This window comes from Pan troglodytes, chromosome 16 (assembly GCF_028858775.2).
Source record: "Pan troglodytes isolate AG18354 chromosome 16, NHGRI_mPanTro3-v2.0_pri, whole genome shotgun sequence".
Classification (NCBI taxonomy): Eukaryota; Metazoa; Chordata; class Mammalia; order Primates; family Hominidae; genus Pan; species Pan troglodytes.
Window position 1 is genome coordinate 80,991,445 of NC_072414.2, and position 13,853 is coordinate 81,005,297.

General features: G+C 46.9%; 1 protein-coding gene and 1 pseudogene across 2 annotated transcripts in view; one reads left to right on the forward strand and one right to left on the reverse strand.

The window, feature by feature from the left end:
• Positions 1-9,825, forward strand: part of ABHD2 (abhydrolase domain containing 2, acylglycerol lipase) — a 113,853-nt gene extending 104,028 nt beyond the window's left edge. Inside the window, exons 10-11 of one of the 2 annotated variants that reach the window (XM_063794024.1) lie at positions 566-650; positions 2,553-9,825. In XM_063794024.1, the coding sequence (XP_063650094.1) occupies positions 566-650; positions 2,553-2,749 (282 nt within the window). In that variant the 3' untranslated portion in view covers positions 2,750-9,825. 2 annotated transcript variants of the gene reach the window in all.
• LOC101057829 (vesicle-associated membrane protein-associated protein A-like) lies at positions 5,924-9,272 on the reverse strand (annotated as a pseudogene).
• Positions 9,826-13,853: the final 4,028 nt, after the last annotated feature.

Below are 13,853 nucleotides of genomic sequence, written 5' to 3' on the forward strand. Positions count from 1 at the left end.
ACCTAGATTCTTTTGATTTGTTCTATTTTTGTTTTTGTGTTTGTTTTAACAAATAGAGACTGGGCTGTGGGTCTCACTATGTTTCCCAGGCTGGTCTCAAACTTGTGGGCTCAAGCAGTCCTCCCACCTCAGCCTCCCAAAGTGCTGGGATTACAGGCACGAACCACTGTGCCCAGCCTTGGCCTAGATTCCTGTAGAATCTCTTTTGTCTGGTATGGAGTGCACTTCATTTTCCCCTCCCATGATATAAACTGAATGAATATGTACATAATTCATTGCAAAGTCATTTCCTAAAAGGCGTGGCTAATCTGAAACACTCTGATGATTATCAGGAAGCTTTGCTTCTACACACTCCTGCTTTCAGGGCAGTAATCACAATGGCAGATGTAACTCATCACACTGCCAGAGAATACAAGGCGTCCTTCCTGTACCTGTTCAGCAAGCTGAGCTGTGACCCTCTTCCCTTTGCTTCAAAAACATGTCCAGCAGTGAGTTTGAGCCTTGAATCGATGGGGTCTGAAAATGGGAATCAGTAGTTTAATTCTGCTTTATGTTCTTGTTGCAGATTTATGTTCCTCTCATGCTGGTTAATGCAGCTGACGATCCGTTGGTGCATGAAAGTCTTCTAACCATTCCAAAATCTCTTTCAGGTAAGTGTTTCTTCCTGCTGCCCTCTCAACAGCTCAGCAAGTTGCCACAGTAAATTCTGTCACCTTCACCATGCTGTCATCTCCTGGAGACCACCCTCTTTAGGGAAAGACATCTCATAGCAGTCAGTGTTCTTATTCTGTGTAGCCTGATAGTCCTCGGGCTGTGAAGGGGCTTGGGCATCAGGCCCCCCTCGTGTTCCTCCCAGGGCATGAGACAGGACCACCATGTATATCCATAGCCAGTAGGGCTTTGGGGAGTCACTTGAGGTTCTATGAGATTATCTCAGGGTTAGGGTTCCCCTAAGTTTGAAAGTTTGACATAAAGAGATATTTAGATTTAAAATTCTAGACTAGGTGTATTGGCTCACACCTGTAATCCTAGCACTTTGTGAGGCTGCAATGGGAGGATCACTTGAGGGCAGGAGTTCAACAGGAGCCTGGGCAATATAGTAAGACCCTATCTCTACAAAAAACTTAAAAATTAGCTGGGCATGGGGAGGCTGAGGCAGGAGAATGGCGTGAACCCGGGAGGCGGAGCTTGCAGTGACCCGAGATCACGCCACTGCACTCCAGCCTGGGTGACAGAGTGAGACTCCGTCTCAAAAAAAAAAAAAAATTAGCTGGGCATGGTGGCACATACCTGTAGTCCTAGCTACTCAGGAGGCTGAGGCAGGAAGATCACTTGAGTCCAGAAGTTCGAGGCTGCAGCAAGCTATGATTGTGCCACTGCACTCCAGCCTGGGCAACAGAGCAAGATTCTGTCTCTAAAAATAAATAAATAGTAAAAAATAAAATAAAATTTGACTTGCAAAGCAAAACAAAAAGTCCGGTTCTGCTATCTCTTGTGACAGCCTCTCCATCTGCTTGAAACATACAAATAGAAGCAACTGGGCCAAGTGTGGTGGCTCATGACTATAAATCCCAGCACTTTGGGAGGCCGAGGTAGGCGGATCACTTGAAGTCAGGAGTTTGAGATCAGTCTGGCCAACATGGTGAAACCCCATCTCTACTAAAAATACAAAAATTAGCCGGGCGTGGTGGTACATGCTACTGGAGAGGCTGAGGCATGAGAATCGCTTGAACCCGGGAGTGGAGGTTGCAGTGAGCTGAGACTCTGTCCCAAAAAAATAAAAAAATAAAGTCAAGCTCTAGGTTATTATTTCTCAGGATGGCCACTTAGCATGTGGCATTGAGAGCTTGGGCATCTTTTAACACAACGTGCAGCTTTAAGGATCTTGAAGATAAATGTCTGTAGTGAAAACTCATTGACTCCATTGAATTCTCCTCGTTCTCTAGTAAAAATACTGTAAATGCCATGAATCGCTACTCAGAGCCTGGCGCCCACCACTACCATGGGCATCACCTGGGAACTTTTTAAAAATGCAGAATCTCAGCTCCCACTTCAGGCTTATTAAATCAAAATCCGCATTTTAATAAGATATCCTAAGTGATTTTGATGCACAAAGTTAGGAAACACATTGAATCACCTGGGGAGCTTGAGCAATACCAACGCTTGGGAATTCCCTTCCCTCACTCCTCTCCCACCTCCCACCCCCAGAGATTCTGATTTAATTCATCTGGGCCAGCCTGGGGTTAAGGAGCTTGAAGAACTCCACAACTGATTCTAATATGCAGCCGAGTTTGAGAACCCTTTAGAGTTCTAAGGCTTTCTTCAGCTGGTGCCCATTCAGCTCCAAAGCCAAGCTGTATTCTAAAACCTGCTAGATGCCACTGTCTTGCCTGCCCCCTCTTTGGTGAACAAGGCAGAGTGAGTAGAGGTTGGATGCCCACTTAGGTGACCCTGCGGGGACAGCCAGGCTACCCTAGCCAGCTCACCTCTGCACCTCCTGTCCTGGAGCAAACTAGAGAACAGTAACTCACTCAGCTGCGTTTCCCCTGCAGAGAAACGAGAGAACGTCATGTTTGTGCTGCCTCTGCATGGGGGCCACTTGGGCTTCTTTGAGGGCTCTGTGCTGTTCCCCGAGCCCCTGACATGGATGGATAAGCTGGTGGTGGAGTACGCCAACGCCATTTGCCAATGGGAGCGTAACAAGTCGCAGTGCTCTGACACGGAGCAGGTGGAGGCCGACCTGGAGTGAGGCCTCCGGACTCTGGCCTGCTCCAGCAGCCCTCCTCTGGAAGCTGCGTCCCCTCACCCCCTGTTTCAGGTCTCCCATCTCCCTCAGTGACCTGGATCTGACCTCACACCATCAGCAGGGGGCACCCACCATGCACACCTGTCTCGGAGTAGGCAGCTCTTCCTGGGAGCTCCAGGCTATTTTTGTGCTTAGTTACTGGTTTTCTCCATTGCATTGTTAGTCATGGTGACAAGTGACAGAGTTCTTGCCCTCTGTCCAGTTTCAGCATCTGGTTGCTTTTAAGCCAAGTACATCTAGTTTCCCTATTAAAAATGTGTCTGAATAGCGATTTTGCTTTGCCACCAAAAGGCTTTTCCCTGAGAACAGTGAAGGATGTATGTCATTTTGTGGTGGTTGTATGTGTCCTTACATAGACCTTAAAAAGAGCTCACCCTTCCAGGCCAATGCTGAAGACACAGCTCAGCTTGGGAGCCTGAGAACCCGGGCTTCCCAGGCCACAGTGTGGCTTCTTAAATGGCAAAGGAAATTCCTTTGAGTCACAAGCCAAGTTTTCACCCTGTCTCCTAAGACCATTTCCCTACACTTTGCTGCTGCTGAGAGTTACGTGGGGCACTTGTTAAAAATTCAGCCTCCCAGGTCCCTCCCCTCGGAGAGGCTGATTCACTGGGTCTGGGAAGGAGCCTGGGGATTTTAATTTTTGACAAGTGCCCCAGATGATTCTCATCACCAAGCAAATTTTGGAAATGCTGTTCAACAGCGCCCTTAAATTGGAAACATCTTTGTAGCTCGTTTTATTGAAATTCATAATCGGGGGTGTCCTCTAGCTCCCACGGTCTCCAGAGCAGCAAGGCCGGCTATGGAGCTGCCATCGTGTGACCACAGTGTGGTGTCTCAGAAGGGCTCTGGGTGGGCTGAGCATCTGGGCTGTGCCCTGGCTCTGCTTTTCACCCTGGACAAAGTCGCTGTGGACTTCAATTTCTTCACCTCTAAAATGGGGGACTTGGACCAGGTAGATTGCTGAGCTCACTACCAGGTTCAAAGTTCAATGACAAACTCAGTTTACTGAGGTTTGAGAGAACATCCCTCCAGGGGAGCCTGGGAGCTGCTCTCCCAGTCTAAGCATGTAGATATCATCGTTTGCCTTTTGTGTGTGTGTGTCCCTTATTTGATAAAAAGATGTTTTGAGTTTTTTTTTTTTAAGCACTCACTTGTAATTTTAGTTTTTAAACCCAAGTCCCTCTAACTTTGCCTTTGATACCAAACAATTCAAAAGTTGGATCTGAGTTTGGAGAAAGATATTTCCAACCTAAGTGGGTATTATTTTGAAACCAGATTTTTAATTTAATAGCCTATATTTGTAGTCTGTTGGATAGGTGTTTCCAAAGTGTGTCTTCTCAAGTGAAAACGCAACTCTAGGTTTCAAGTACTCCTTTTCTCCGATCCTGTGGTACTTGAATATCCAAAAACCCTGCACTTTGAACAATCAGCTGTTGCTATCTGGAACTAAACAGAACTATGAGTAAAATTGCCTGGATACTTTAAAAAGATATTTTTCCTCCTTCATCTCCTTTGACTCCAGGACAGACTGGAATATAAGTAGTGGGTCTGCATGGATGTTTCAGGGATCAAAGGAGCCACCTGGGCGCCTGAATGCCAACCCTCAGGGCCACAGGTGGGTGTGGTTTGGGCACGGGTCCAAGTGACTGTGACGGGACCCGTGGGCATGGGTCCAGGTCTGTAACCTGAAGAAGTTGTTTTCTGACAATCACCAAATCATCCGAATAACATCAAAAGCAGCCCTTATCTCAGAGACTGAGATTTCTGTGGTCTCAACTTCGCTTTGGTATAATTTCTGGCACTCACCAGCCTCTATCATTATGACTTTCCCCCCAGTGTATTATTTCTCTAATAGGTTTCCTTTTCACGTTCTTTTAGCACAGACTGGCACTTTACCCTCTCAATTTGGAAGTTAGCCCCTCTCCTCTGTTACTTTTCCCTTCACCCAACTACAGCTGTGATCTAGAACATTCATAGTCATATTTCTGCTACTACTACCTTCATTTCTCAAGACTTTTTATGAGAATAGGTAAACCAAGCAATAACTTCCTAGGATTGAATCACCACCCCAGAAGAGCGAGAGGCTCCTTTCATATGCCTGAGGCCACACCCCTTAATCTGTTCTGACAAAATAGTGGCTGGCCCATGTACCAGCTCCATTCAGAAATTCAGGAAGAGAAAACACAGCCCTGTTGTCACACAAACCGGTGTGGGGGAGGGTGGAGCCTGGTCTGCACGGCAGTCCTGGTGGCCCCTGTGGAGGACAGGCAGGGCTGGCAGCATAGCCTTTGTTGCCACACAACCGGAATTTGCTCCCCCAGGACTGTGGGAGCCAGTGTCCCAGCTGAAATCTTTTTAGTGTGTGGCTCTGAATGGCACTCACATTCCATTTTGGCTCACATGAAACTAACTGAAGCCGTTTGTTCAAGCTTCAGGCTCTTAGGCATGGAAATGAGAATGTGACTGTGGCTGTCTTACAGGAAAATTCTTGTTTGTCCCTGAATGAGAGCACAGAGGCATTGAATTTACAGAGCTGCAAACTTGCCTGATAAGTGAGGGAGTGGCAGTTTATAGACAGGTCATCTTTTTTCCTTCCTCCAGGTGTCCTTGCCTTTCTTCCCAAAGTCATTCATTTCTGATGAGTATATGAATCCCCCTCTTGCTAGTAAGGTTCTATTTGGGCTAAAACAAAGCTGAATTTTTAAAGAGTATTTGAATACATTTTAGAATCAAATTGAGGCTATAAATTGCATCAATCTGGACAATTCCATTGCAGGAATAATATGTTAAAAACCAATGGGGAGAAGCACCCACATCTCTCCTGTAGCACTCCGTGTCTCATAAGCAATTTGAAGACACAAGTAACTGATTCCAGTCAAATTAGGATTAACTGACTCAAAAAATGGTGTCAAGTTTCTTTAATGTTTTTATGTTAGAAGTGAGTTTAACAGACTTGAAGAAAACTGTTATCTTTTCCTGCTGTGAGTTTACACAAATGATTCCAGAGCAGAATGAAAGCAGAAAGCTGTTGGTTACAATATTCTTTTAACCTCTCTGCAGCATTTTACACTTACTGGGAACCTTATGATTCACCGTAAGAGTGGAAATGTACCTGAGTTCTTGTCCTAATGGTCTCTAATTCACATTGGATCGTGGGCAAATCACCTCACCTCTCTGAGCCTGTTCCCTCCTCTTAGACCATCTCTAAGACCACTTCATCTATTTACACGTCATTTGCTTGAACATTGCTGAACATCTGCGTGAACTTGGCTTCTCCAGCCCTTGCAGGTGGAAACAGCTATGTCAAGGCTCAAGGCTCACGCTGAGGGGACTTGGAGGGAGGGGGCTTCTGCATTAAGCTTTCCTGGTGAAGACCCTTGATCTTGTCCAAAGCCCTGTGTCTTTGACTGGCTTCTCTTCAGAGTCCCCACTGTCATCGTAAGATCCTTGCTGTTCTGAGGGTGGTCTTGTGACTGTGGCAGGTGCTGGCCGCTGGAATGAGGAGCCTATCTCCATCCTCCAGTGTGACTCAGGCAGAGCATTGAGAATTCCCAGGGCAGAAATCCTTCCTGCTCAGGCTTTCATTCTAAAACTACAGTCTTCATTAAAGCTGAACTTTCTGGGTAGCTGAGCTTATATGCCCGGCATCTGAATGAGAGCTCTCTTTGTAACTGTGTGACTTGAGATCTATTTTGCCAGCTCCTGGGAAACAATACATGTGTTCTTGTTTGTGTTTGCTCAGCAAGCAGATGTCTGAGATGTAAGAAGCTTTTCTTTTCCTGTGGCATTGATTCTGACTTAGAGCTGAAGTAAAGATCACTGAAACATCACGTCAAGTTGAAGTCACTCATAGGTCTTTGTCCTTTAGGCAGGACAGGAGAGTCATTAAGAAGCATTTCACTGTAGCATTCTATCACAATATCATCTGGAATTGTTTTCTTTGCCCAGAAAGCCTTAACTTGCCTCTAGAGAATCCCTGGCGATATTGCGGCATTAGAATTCCAACTCTTCTGCTGTGGAAGTTTGAAGCGAAGCTGCAGCAAAACCAGAGAATTTCCTCAAGTGGCCTGTAGGCTCCTTGTTATCTTATGCCCCCACCCCTCCCTCAACAATATGAGTGATCCAGAACTGGCCCAAACACCTCAGCTCTGGTCCCTTTTTGCCCTTCTTGGCCTTACTCTGTTGTTCAAAGCCACTTTGGATTGCTTGGATGCTTCGAACAGCCATGAAAAGTAGCCTGCCTGTGGCATTTAGAGGCCAAGCAATTGACAGAAAGGGTTTCTTCTACCTCTGTTATCTAAGCAGAGGGAAGTAAACCTCTCACCGCCCCCCACCCCTCACTGCCCCCAATTACACTAGAATTGCTTTCGCCAAATTGTAGTTGAAGCTAAGGAAGGGGAATCTGGCCCCTGCTGGGAGAGGGAACTGGAATGCCACACAAGGCAAGGCCTGCTTCCTTCCTTCCCGTCTCTGCTGCTGCTGCCTCGGAACGCTGCAGCCCAGGCTTCCTCCCACAGTGGCCCTTGGAAGCAGGCCGCAGAGTAGACAGCTGCTCCTTTTGGAAGAGTCAGTCCCCCGTGTTTTCTGAACTGTTTTTCCTAGCATGTATGTGGGTAGAGCTTTCATGCATCTCTAGTAATAATAAGCTGAAATTAGTTTTCTTTTAATTCTCCAATTTAAAACTTTTAATTAAAAAGTAAATTTTAATGTCGAAAATGCAAACTTGGGGAGGGCAGAAAGATCACACACAAGGCTGTCACTTCATACTTGCAGGATTGCACAGCAGCCGGGCAGAGGCGCTCCTCACTTCCCAGACAGGATAGCAGCCGGGCAGAGGCACTCCTCACTTCCCAGATGGGGCGGCGGGCAGCAGAGACGCACCTCACTTCCTAGACAGTGCAGCAGCCAGGCACAGGCACACCTCACTTCCCAGATGGTGGGTGGCCAGGCAGAGGTGCTCCTCACTTCCCAGAAGGTACAGTGGCCGGACAGAGACGCTCCTCGCTTCCCAGAGGGTGGGCAGCCAGGCAGACGCACTCCTCACTTCCCAGACAGTTGGGCGGCCAGGCAAGCGCTCCTCACTTCCCAGATGGGGTGGCTCCCAGGAAGCGGGGCTCCTCACTTCCCAGACAGGGTGGCCAGGCAGAGGTGCTCCTCACTTCCCAGAACAACTCTTTATGAATTTGATAAAGGACTGAAGTGCACCTGAAAGCTGCTAGTGATGATCTGATAATATACAATTTGTCCAGTAGCCAGTTTGTTTTTATTGTGTTTTCTAACCATAAGAGATCATTAAAGGCAAAGCCTGTATGACGCTGTACACACACACAAAAATGGTCACCGCAGGCCATACTACCAATGAAATGGTAGGTAAACAAATCTTCTGGTCAAGAGAAAAAAAAAGAAATAGCACTCTGCATGCTTTGCTCTACAAGATGAATTTCCCTAGAAAGAATCCAATGAAGGCCGGGCATAGTGGCTCACTCCTGTAATCCCAGCACTTTGGAGGCCGAGGCGGGTAGATCACCTGAGGTTAGGAGTTCAAGACCAGCCTGGCCAACATGGTGAAACCCCTTCTCTACTAAAAATGCAAAAATTAGCTGGGTGTGGTGGCGGGCGCCTGTAATCCCAGCTACTCGGGAGGCTGAGGTGGGAGAATTGCTTGAACCCAGGAGACGGAGGTTGCAGTGAGCCGAGATCACGCCACTGCACTCCAGCCTGGGCAACAAGAGTGAGACTCCGTCTCCAAAAAAAGAAAAGGAATCCAGTGAAAATGGCTGCAATTACAACAAGAAGTGAAGGAAGAAGACTGGTGACATCTCTGAAGGATGCAGTTGAGGTTGATCCAGGTTTATCCGAATGTGCTACCTTTCTGAGCCTTAAACCTTCATCTCTCAGGTGTTGATTTTCTTCTGATAGCTTCATCATTTCTCCCTGAAGTCTTTTACACTCTTCTGTTAGTTTCCTTGGTTCAGTATCATGAAGTGAAGCACTGTGTGGTTGTGGCGTGGGCCCGTCTTGCTTAGATGCATTCAGTGGGACAGCTTTGCTGGGTTCCATGTCATTCAATTTATCATTTTCATTGGGGATCTCCATTTGGAATCCATTAATTCATGAGGTTTTGCCTCATTCCACACAGCTTCCATATCTGAAGTGTTTAGTGGAGCAAAAATTGTACCATAAACTTGTGTTTACTCTTTTCATTCGGATCATAGTCAAAGGGCTGTAGCATTACTGAAACAGTCACAGTTGACCCTGGGTCAATAATTCCACTGTTGGGCCTCACACAGTACCGGTGAGGCACGGTAGTCTTCACTTTGAAACACACTTTTCTATCCGATGGATTTCGCAATTTCAGATTTGTAGTGACTACATCTGTGAAGGGGCCTTTGAATTTGAGGTCTATGGGCGGGTCGAGGACCAGGATCTGCTCATGCTTCGCCGTGGCCCCGGAGGCAGACGCCATTGGAGAGACAGTGCAGAGCAGGGGGCGGCTTGCTCGCTGGGGGCGGGGGACGATGGCGAGAGGGGAGGGGGAGCGAGTTTGCATCTCTCCTTTTCCTGGTTAGACTCTGTTCAACCACATTCTTATGTTGGCAGATCTGCTTCCAGATTGATTTTTAGAGCACCATCACTTTCACATTCCTGATTCTGATTTTGTTTTGTTTTGTTTGGGTTTTCTGAAACTTAAAATGCTGCCCTGAAAGTACTATATTTTTGAGTTTGTGTTCTGAAAGCCTCCGTGCTGCTGGATCTTTGGGGGGAAATACAGGATCCTTCAGCACTGAGGTGTTTAAGATTTGCAACTAGCAATGCAATTTTTTCTAAATATGGGGATATTTACCTTTATGAAGAAATTATACTAAACATTGATGTCCTTGATCATTTTATGTTCTCATATTACTTTTGATTCTACTATGATTGCGTGGTGGTGAACAAAGATCATTACAAACAAAAACTGTAATTTTGTTATATTTGATTCAATGGAATTTACTTAAAAAATAAAGACTAAAAATGTGGTGTGGCTATGTGTCCTTTGTATAGTGCCAGTTTTCCATCTGAAAGGATTCTTGCTGTGTCTTCACCAAAGTATGAGATTAATGGAAATACACAAAACCCCATTTTTGCACCACAATTGATGTTAGTCCATCCTTGCAAACAAATACCAAAACCTTGACCAGGCCACAAGTGTCTTCACAACCCCATCTTCTCCAGGCAAGAAAGCCAAGAACTAAAATAAGTGAAGTATCTCTTTTCTACTTTTTTTATTTTTTAGAGAGAGGTTCTTGCTCTGTGGCCCAGGCTGGAGTGCAGTGGCATGATCACAGCTCACTGCAGCCTTGACCTCTTGGGCTCAAGCAATCCTCCTGCCTCAGCCTACCGAGTAGCTGGGACTACAGGGACTTGCCACTGCACCTGGCTAATTGTTTAGTTTTTAGTTTTTCGCTATGTTGCCCAGGCTGGTCTCAAACTTGAGTTCAAGTAGTCCTCCTGCCTTGGCCTACCAAAGTTGTAAGCCACCATGCCCAGCCTCAGTGTTTTAATCACTTCTTAAAGTGAATCATGAAGACAAAATACAAGGCAAGGTGTAAATGGTGCTTGCCATGTGTGATTTGTATGCTTTTCCAATAATGTTCTTTGAAAAGAACAGGTGAGGCCGGGTGTGGTGCCTCACGCCTGTAGTCCCAGCACTTTGGGAGGCCGAGGCAGGTGGATCACCTGAGGTCGGGAGTTCGAGACCAGCCTAACCAACATGGAGAAACCCTGTCTCTACTAAAAATACAAAATTAGCTGAGCGTGGTGGCGCATACCTGTAATCCCAGCTACTCAGTAGGCTGAGGCGGGAGAATCACTTGAACCCTGGAGGTGGTGATTGTGGTGAGCTGAGATCACGCCACTGTACTCCAGCCTGGGCACAAGAGTGAAACTTCATCTCAAAAAAAAAAAAAAAAAAAAAAAGACTAAGTGAACATTTCCTAAGTCAAGATTATATTGGGTTGGTTGGGTGCTGGTGGTGTTTTCTTCTTTGAATCTGTCTGAACCCAAGCTAAGGGTCTCCCAGGACCAAGCACTGGCTCAGCCAGGAGGGTTCTACCACCCCCAAGAGACACACAGCTCCCTTCCCTCCTTGGCCACACAAAACCTTCGTCAAGTTAGGCAGGGTGGGGAGTGTTAGCTTTAGAAGTTGTGCATTAACAAAACCTAAAAATGCCCAGTGGCAAATTTCAAAATTCTTCCCTCTCTGGTCAGCAAGCTTTCCCTCGATTCATATCCCCCACAATATAGCCAGACTATTTTGGCCCAAGAAAACCAACTTGCAAAGAATACTACCTATGAAAAGACTACATGGAAGAGATTTCAGGTCCAGGGCGTTAGGGAGGTCAGTGCCAGCTGCATGCCAATGTGGTCAGGCAGGACCAGTAGCACACATAGCTGCCCTCTCCTGAGGCAGCCGTACAGCATTTGTGTTCAGTGACACCTCACTCACTGCCCCAGTCGTGCTACTTTTTATTTTACCTTTCATTAACTGGCCTCTCTGCTCTAGTCCTATAGGGAGTACTTTCCCTTGGTGAGGATCAAACACCTTACTGGATGGCCCTTCATATGACAGCCACCCCTCCTCACTTCTCTCTTGGGTGTCTTTAGAGGGAGTTACATGAAAGTGCTACCATATATCAGAGTGGTTGAAAGACATGACGGGCAATTTGGCCTCGAACTGGTGAACCCCTCCCCAAAGGGGATAAAATTAAATACCTCTCTCCATGTGGCTTTGTGTCACCCACACCTTCCTTTTGAGTCATGCTATCTACCACATTTACCCCAGCATCTCTGCTGAAGACTGGTTTCCTCTTAAAGTCATTTCCTCCTCATCTGATGATAGTTGGTGAAATTAACCTGAAATATATGAAATTCTCATTTCATTGTTTCTTCTCCCTTCTGCCTGCACCTCTCCCATCCCCAGAAATAAGTGAAACAAACATTGGAGACAAAGCACGAGTAACAACAGAGCCAGAGAGATTTGGAGCCAGAGTTGCTGGGTCAGGGTCCCATCCTCGCCATTTCTAGCTCTTTGATCCTAAGCAGGATTTAACCTCGGATTGTTATTTATTTATTTATTTATTTATTTAATTTACCTATGGGAATAATTATACTAAGAATGCCTACCTCAGGATAATTGAGAGGTTCAGATGATATTTTTCAGAGTGCTGATGTTACTTTGGACAGTGGTTTGGCTTGATCTGTTTGGTTCCCACTCATACATCATCTCCAAGGTAGAAACTACAAGCAAAGTGTCTGACATGGTCCAGCTCCACATCAAAGCGTCTAACTGATGGGCTGCGAGGAAAGCAGAGCCCGTCCTGGTTATAGTTTCCAAAAACATTCCTGGGCTCAGAAGTGCTGACGAGCCACGTTGTGTGCACCATCAAACTCTGATCCTTGTCTTTTCCTTCATATGTGGGCACCTTGAGAAATCAAGGTGTATACATGTCCTGCCTACTGGCAAGGCGACTTCCGGGCACAGCCCCACAGTGGAACTTGCTTATTCTGGGACATTTAGCCTGTCAGCTGCAGTCTTCCCACAGGGCTCCTGCAGCCTTCTCTGTTCTCTGCTCACATGCAAGGTTTGCCTTTAAACCCACAGATATGAATACTTAACTAGAGTGGGGGTTCCTCCATATCCTCACCTCCATATGTCAACATACAGGGTTTAAAGCAGTGCACATTTGAGCCACCTGCTGGGAGGTAGACAACCACGGTTTTGTAAGCATTGATTGCCTTCTCTCTCTCTCTCTCTCTCTCTCTCTCTCTCTGACAGGGTCTCACTCTGTTGCCCATTATTAATAGGAGAGCAGTAGTGTGATCATGGCTCAGGCAGCCTCGAACTCCCAGACTCGAGATCCTCCTGCCTCAGCCTCTTTAGTAGCTAAAACTACACTGCATTTGGCCGATTTTTCCTTTTTTTTTTTTTTTTTTTGTAGAAACAGGGTCTTGCTGTGTTGCCCAGGCTGGTATTGAACTCCTGGCCTTAAGCAATCCTCCCGCCTCAGCCTCCCAAAGTGCTGGGATTACAGGTGTGAGCCGCTGTTCCTGGCCTGATTGGTTGTTTAATGTGCAATCCTCTGGGGGTCTTGTTAAAAATGCAGATTCTGATGCAGCATGTCTGAGATGTGGCTCCCATGGGGAGCTCCAAGCTCCAGCCCTCCTTGGACCACCCTTTGAGTAGTGAGGCTCCAGGAGATCCCACAAGCTTCCAGATTTGACACTTCTGAGCTTCCTCAACTCCAGAGCCAAGCCCCTAACCGAAAGTGGGATCAGAGGCCAGGCATGGTGGCTCATGCCTGTAATTCCAGCACTTTGGGAGGCCGAGGTGGGAAGATCACCTAAGGTCAGGAGTTCGAGACCAGCCTGGCCAACATAGTGAAACCCTGTCTCTACTAAAAATACAAAAATTGGCCAAGTGTGGTGGCATGCACCTGTAATCCGAGCTACTCGGGAGGCTGAGGCAGGAGAATCGCTTGAAGCTGGGAGGCAGAGGTTGCAGTGAGCCGAGATCACACCACTGCACTCCAGCCTGGGTGACAGAGTGAGACTCTGTCTCAAAAAAAAAAAAAAGGGGGGGGGGGGATCAGCAGTAGTCCACTTCACCTCTTTTCCTGCTAGCTTGAGTTAAGAGAAAGGTATACCTCTTCTAGTAAGGCTTTGCCAGGCCCCCAGGCAGCACTAACCTCCTCCACTTTCCCCTGGGTAAACCCGAGGCAGTGGCCAATCTCATTGAGAGGCTCTCTGAAGCTGGTGCCCGTTTCCTTCCTGAGACCTCCACCCACAGCTTGATGAATTGCCTTCAGACTCTGCTGTCTCCATTCTCCCAACGTCCACATTAGCATGGCAGAAATGCATTGCTGCAACCTTCCAACCCTCAAATTACTTTGATGAGGCAGAATCCCTGCCTTATCCCAGATGTCCCCAGAAAGTGTCGGGTGTGGTGGCTCATGCCTGTAATCCCAGCACTTTGGGAGGCCAAGGCGGGAGGATCACCTAAGGTCAG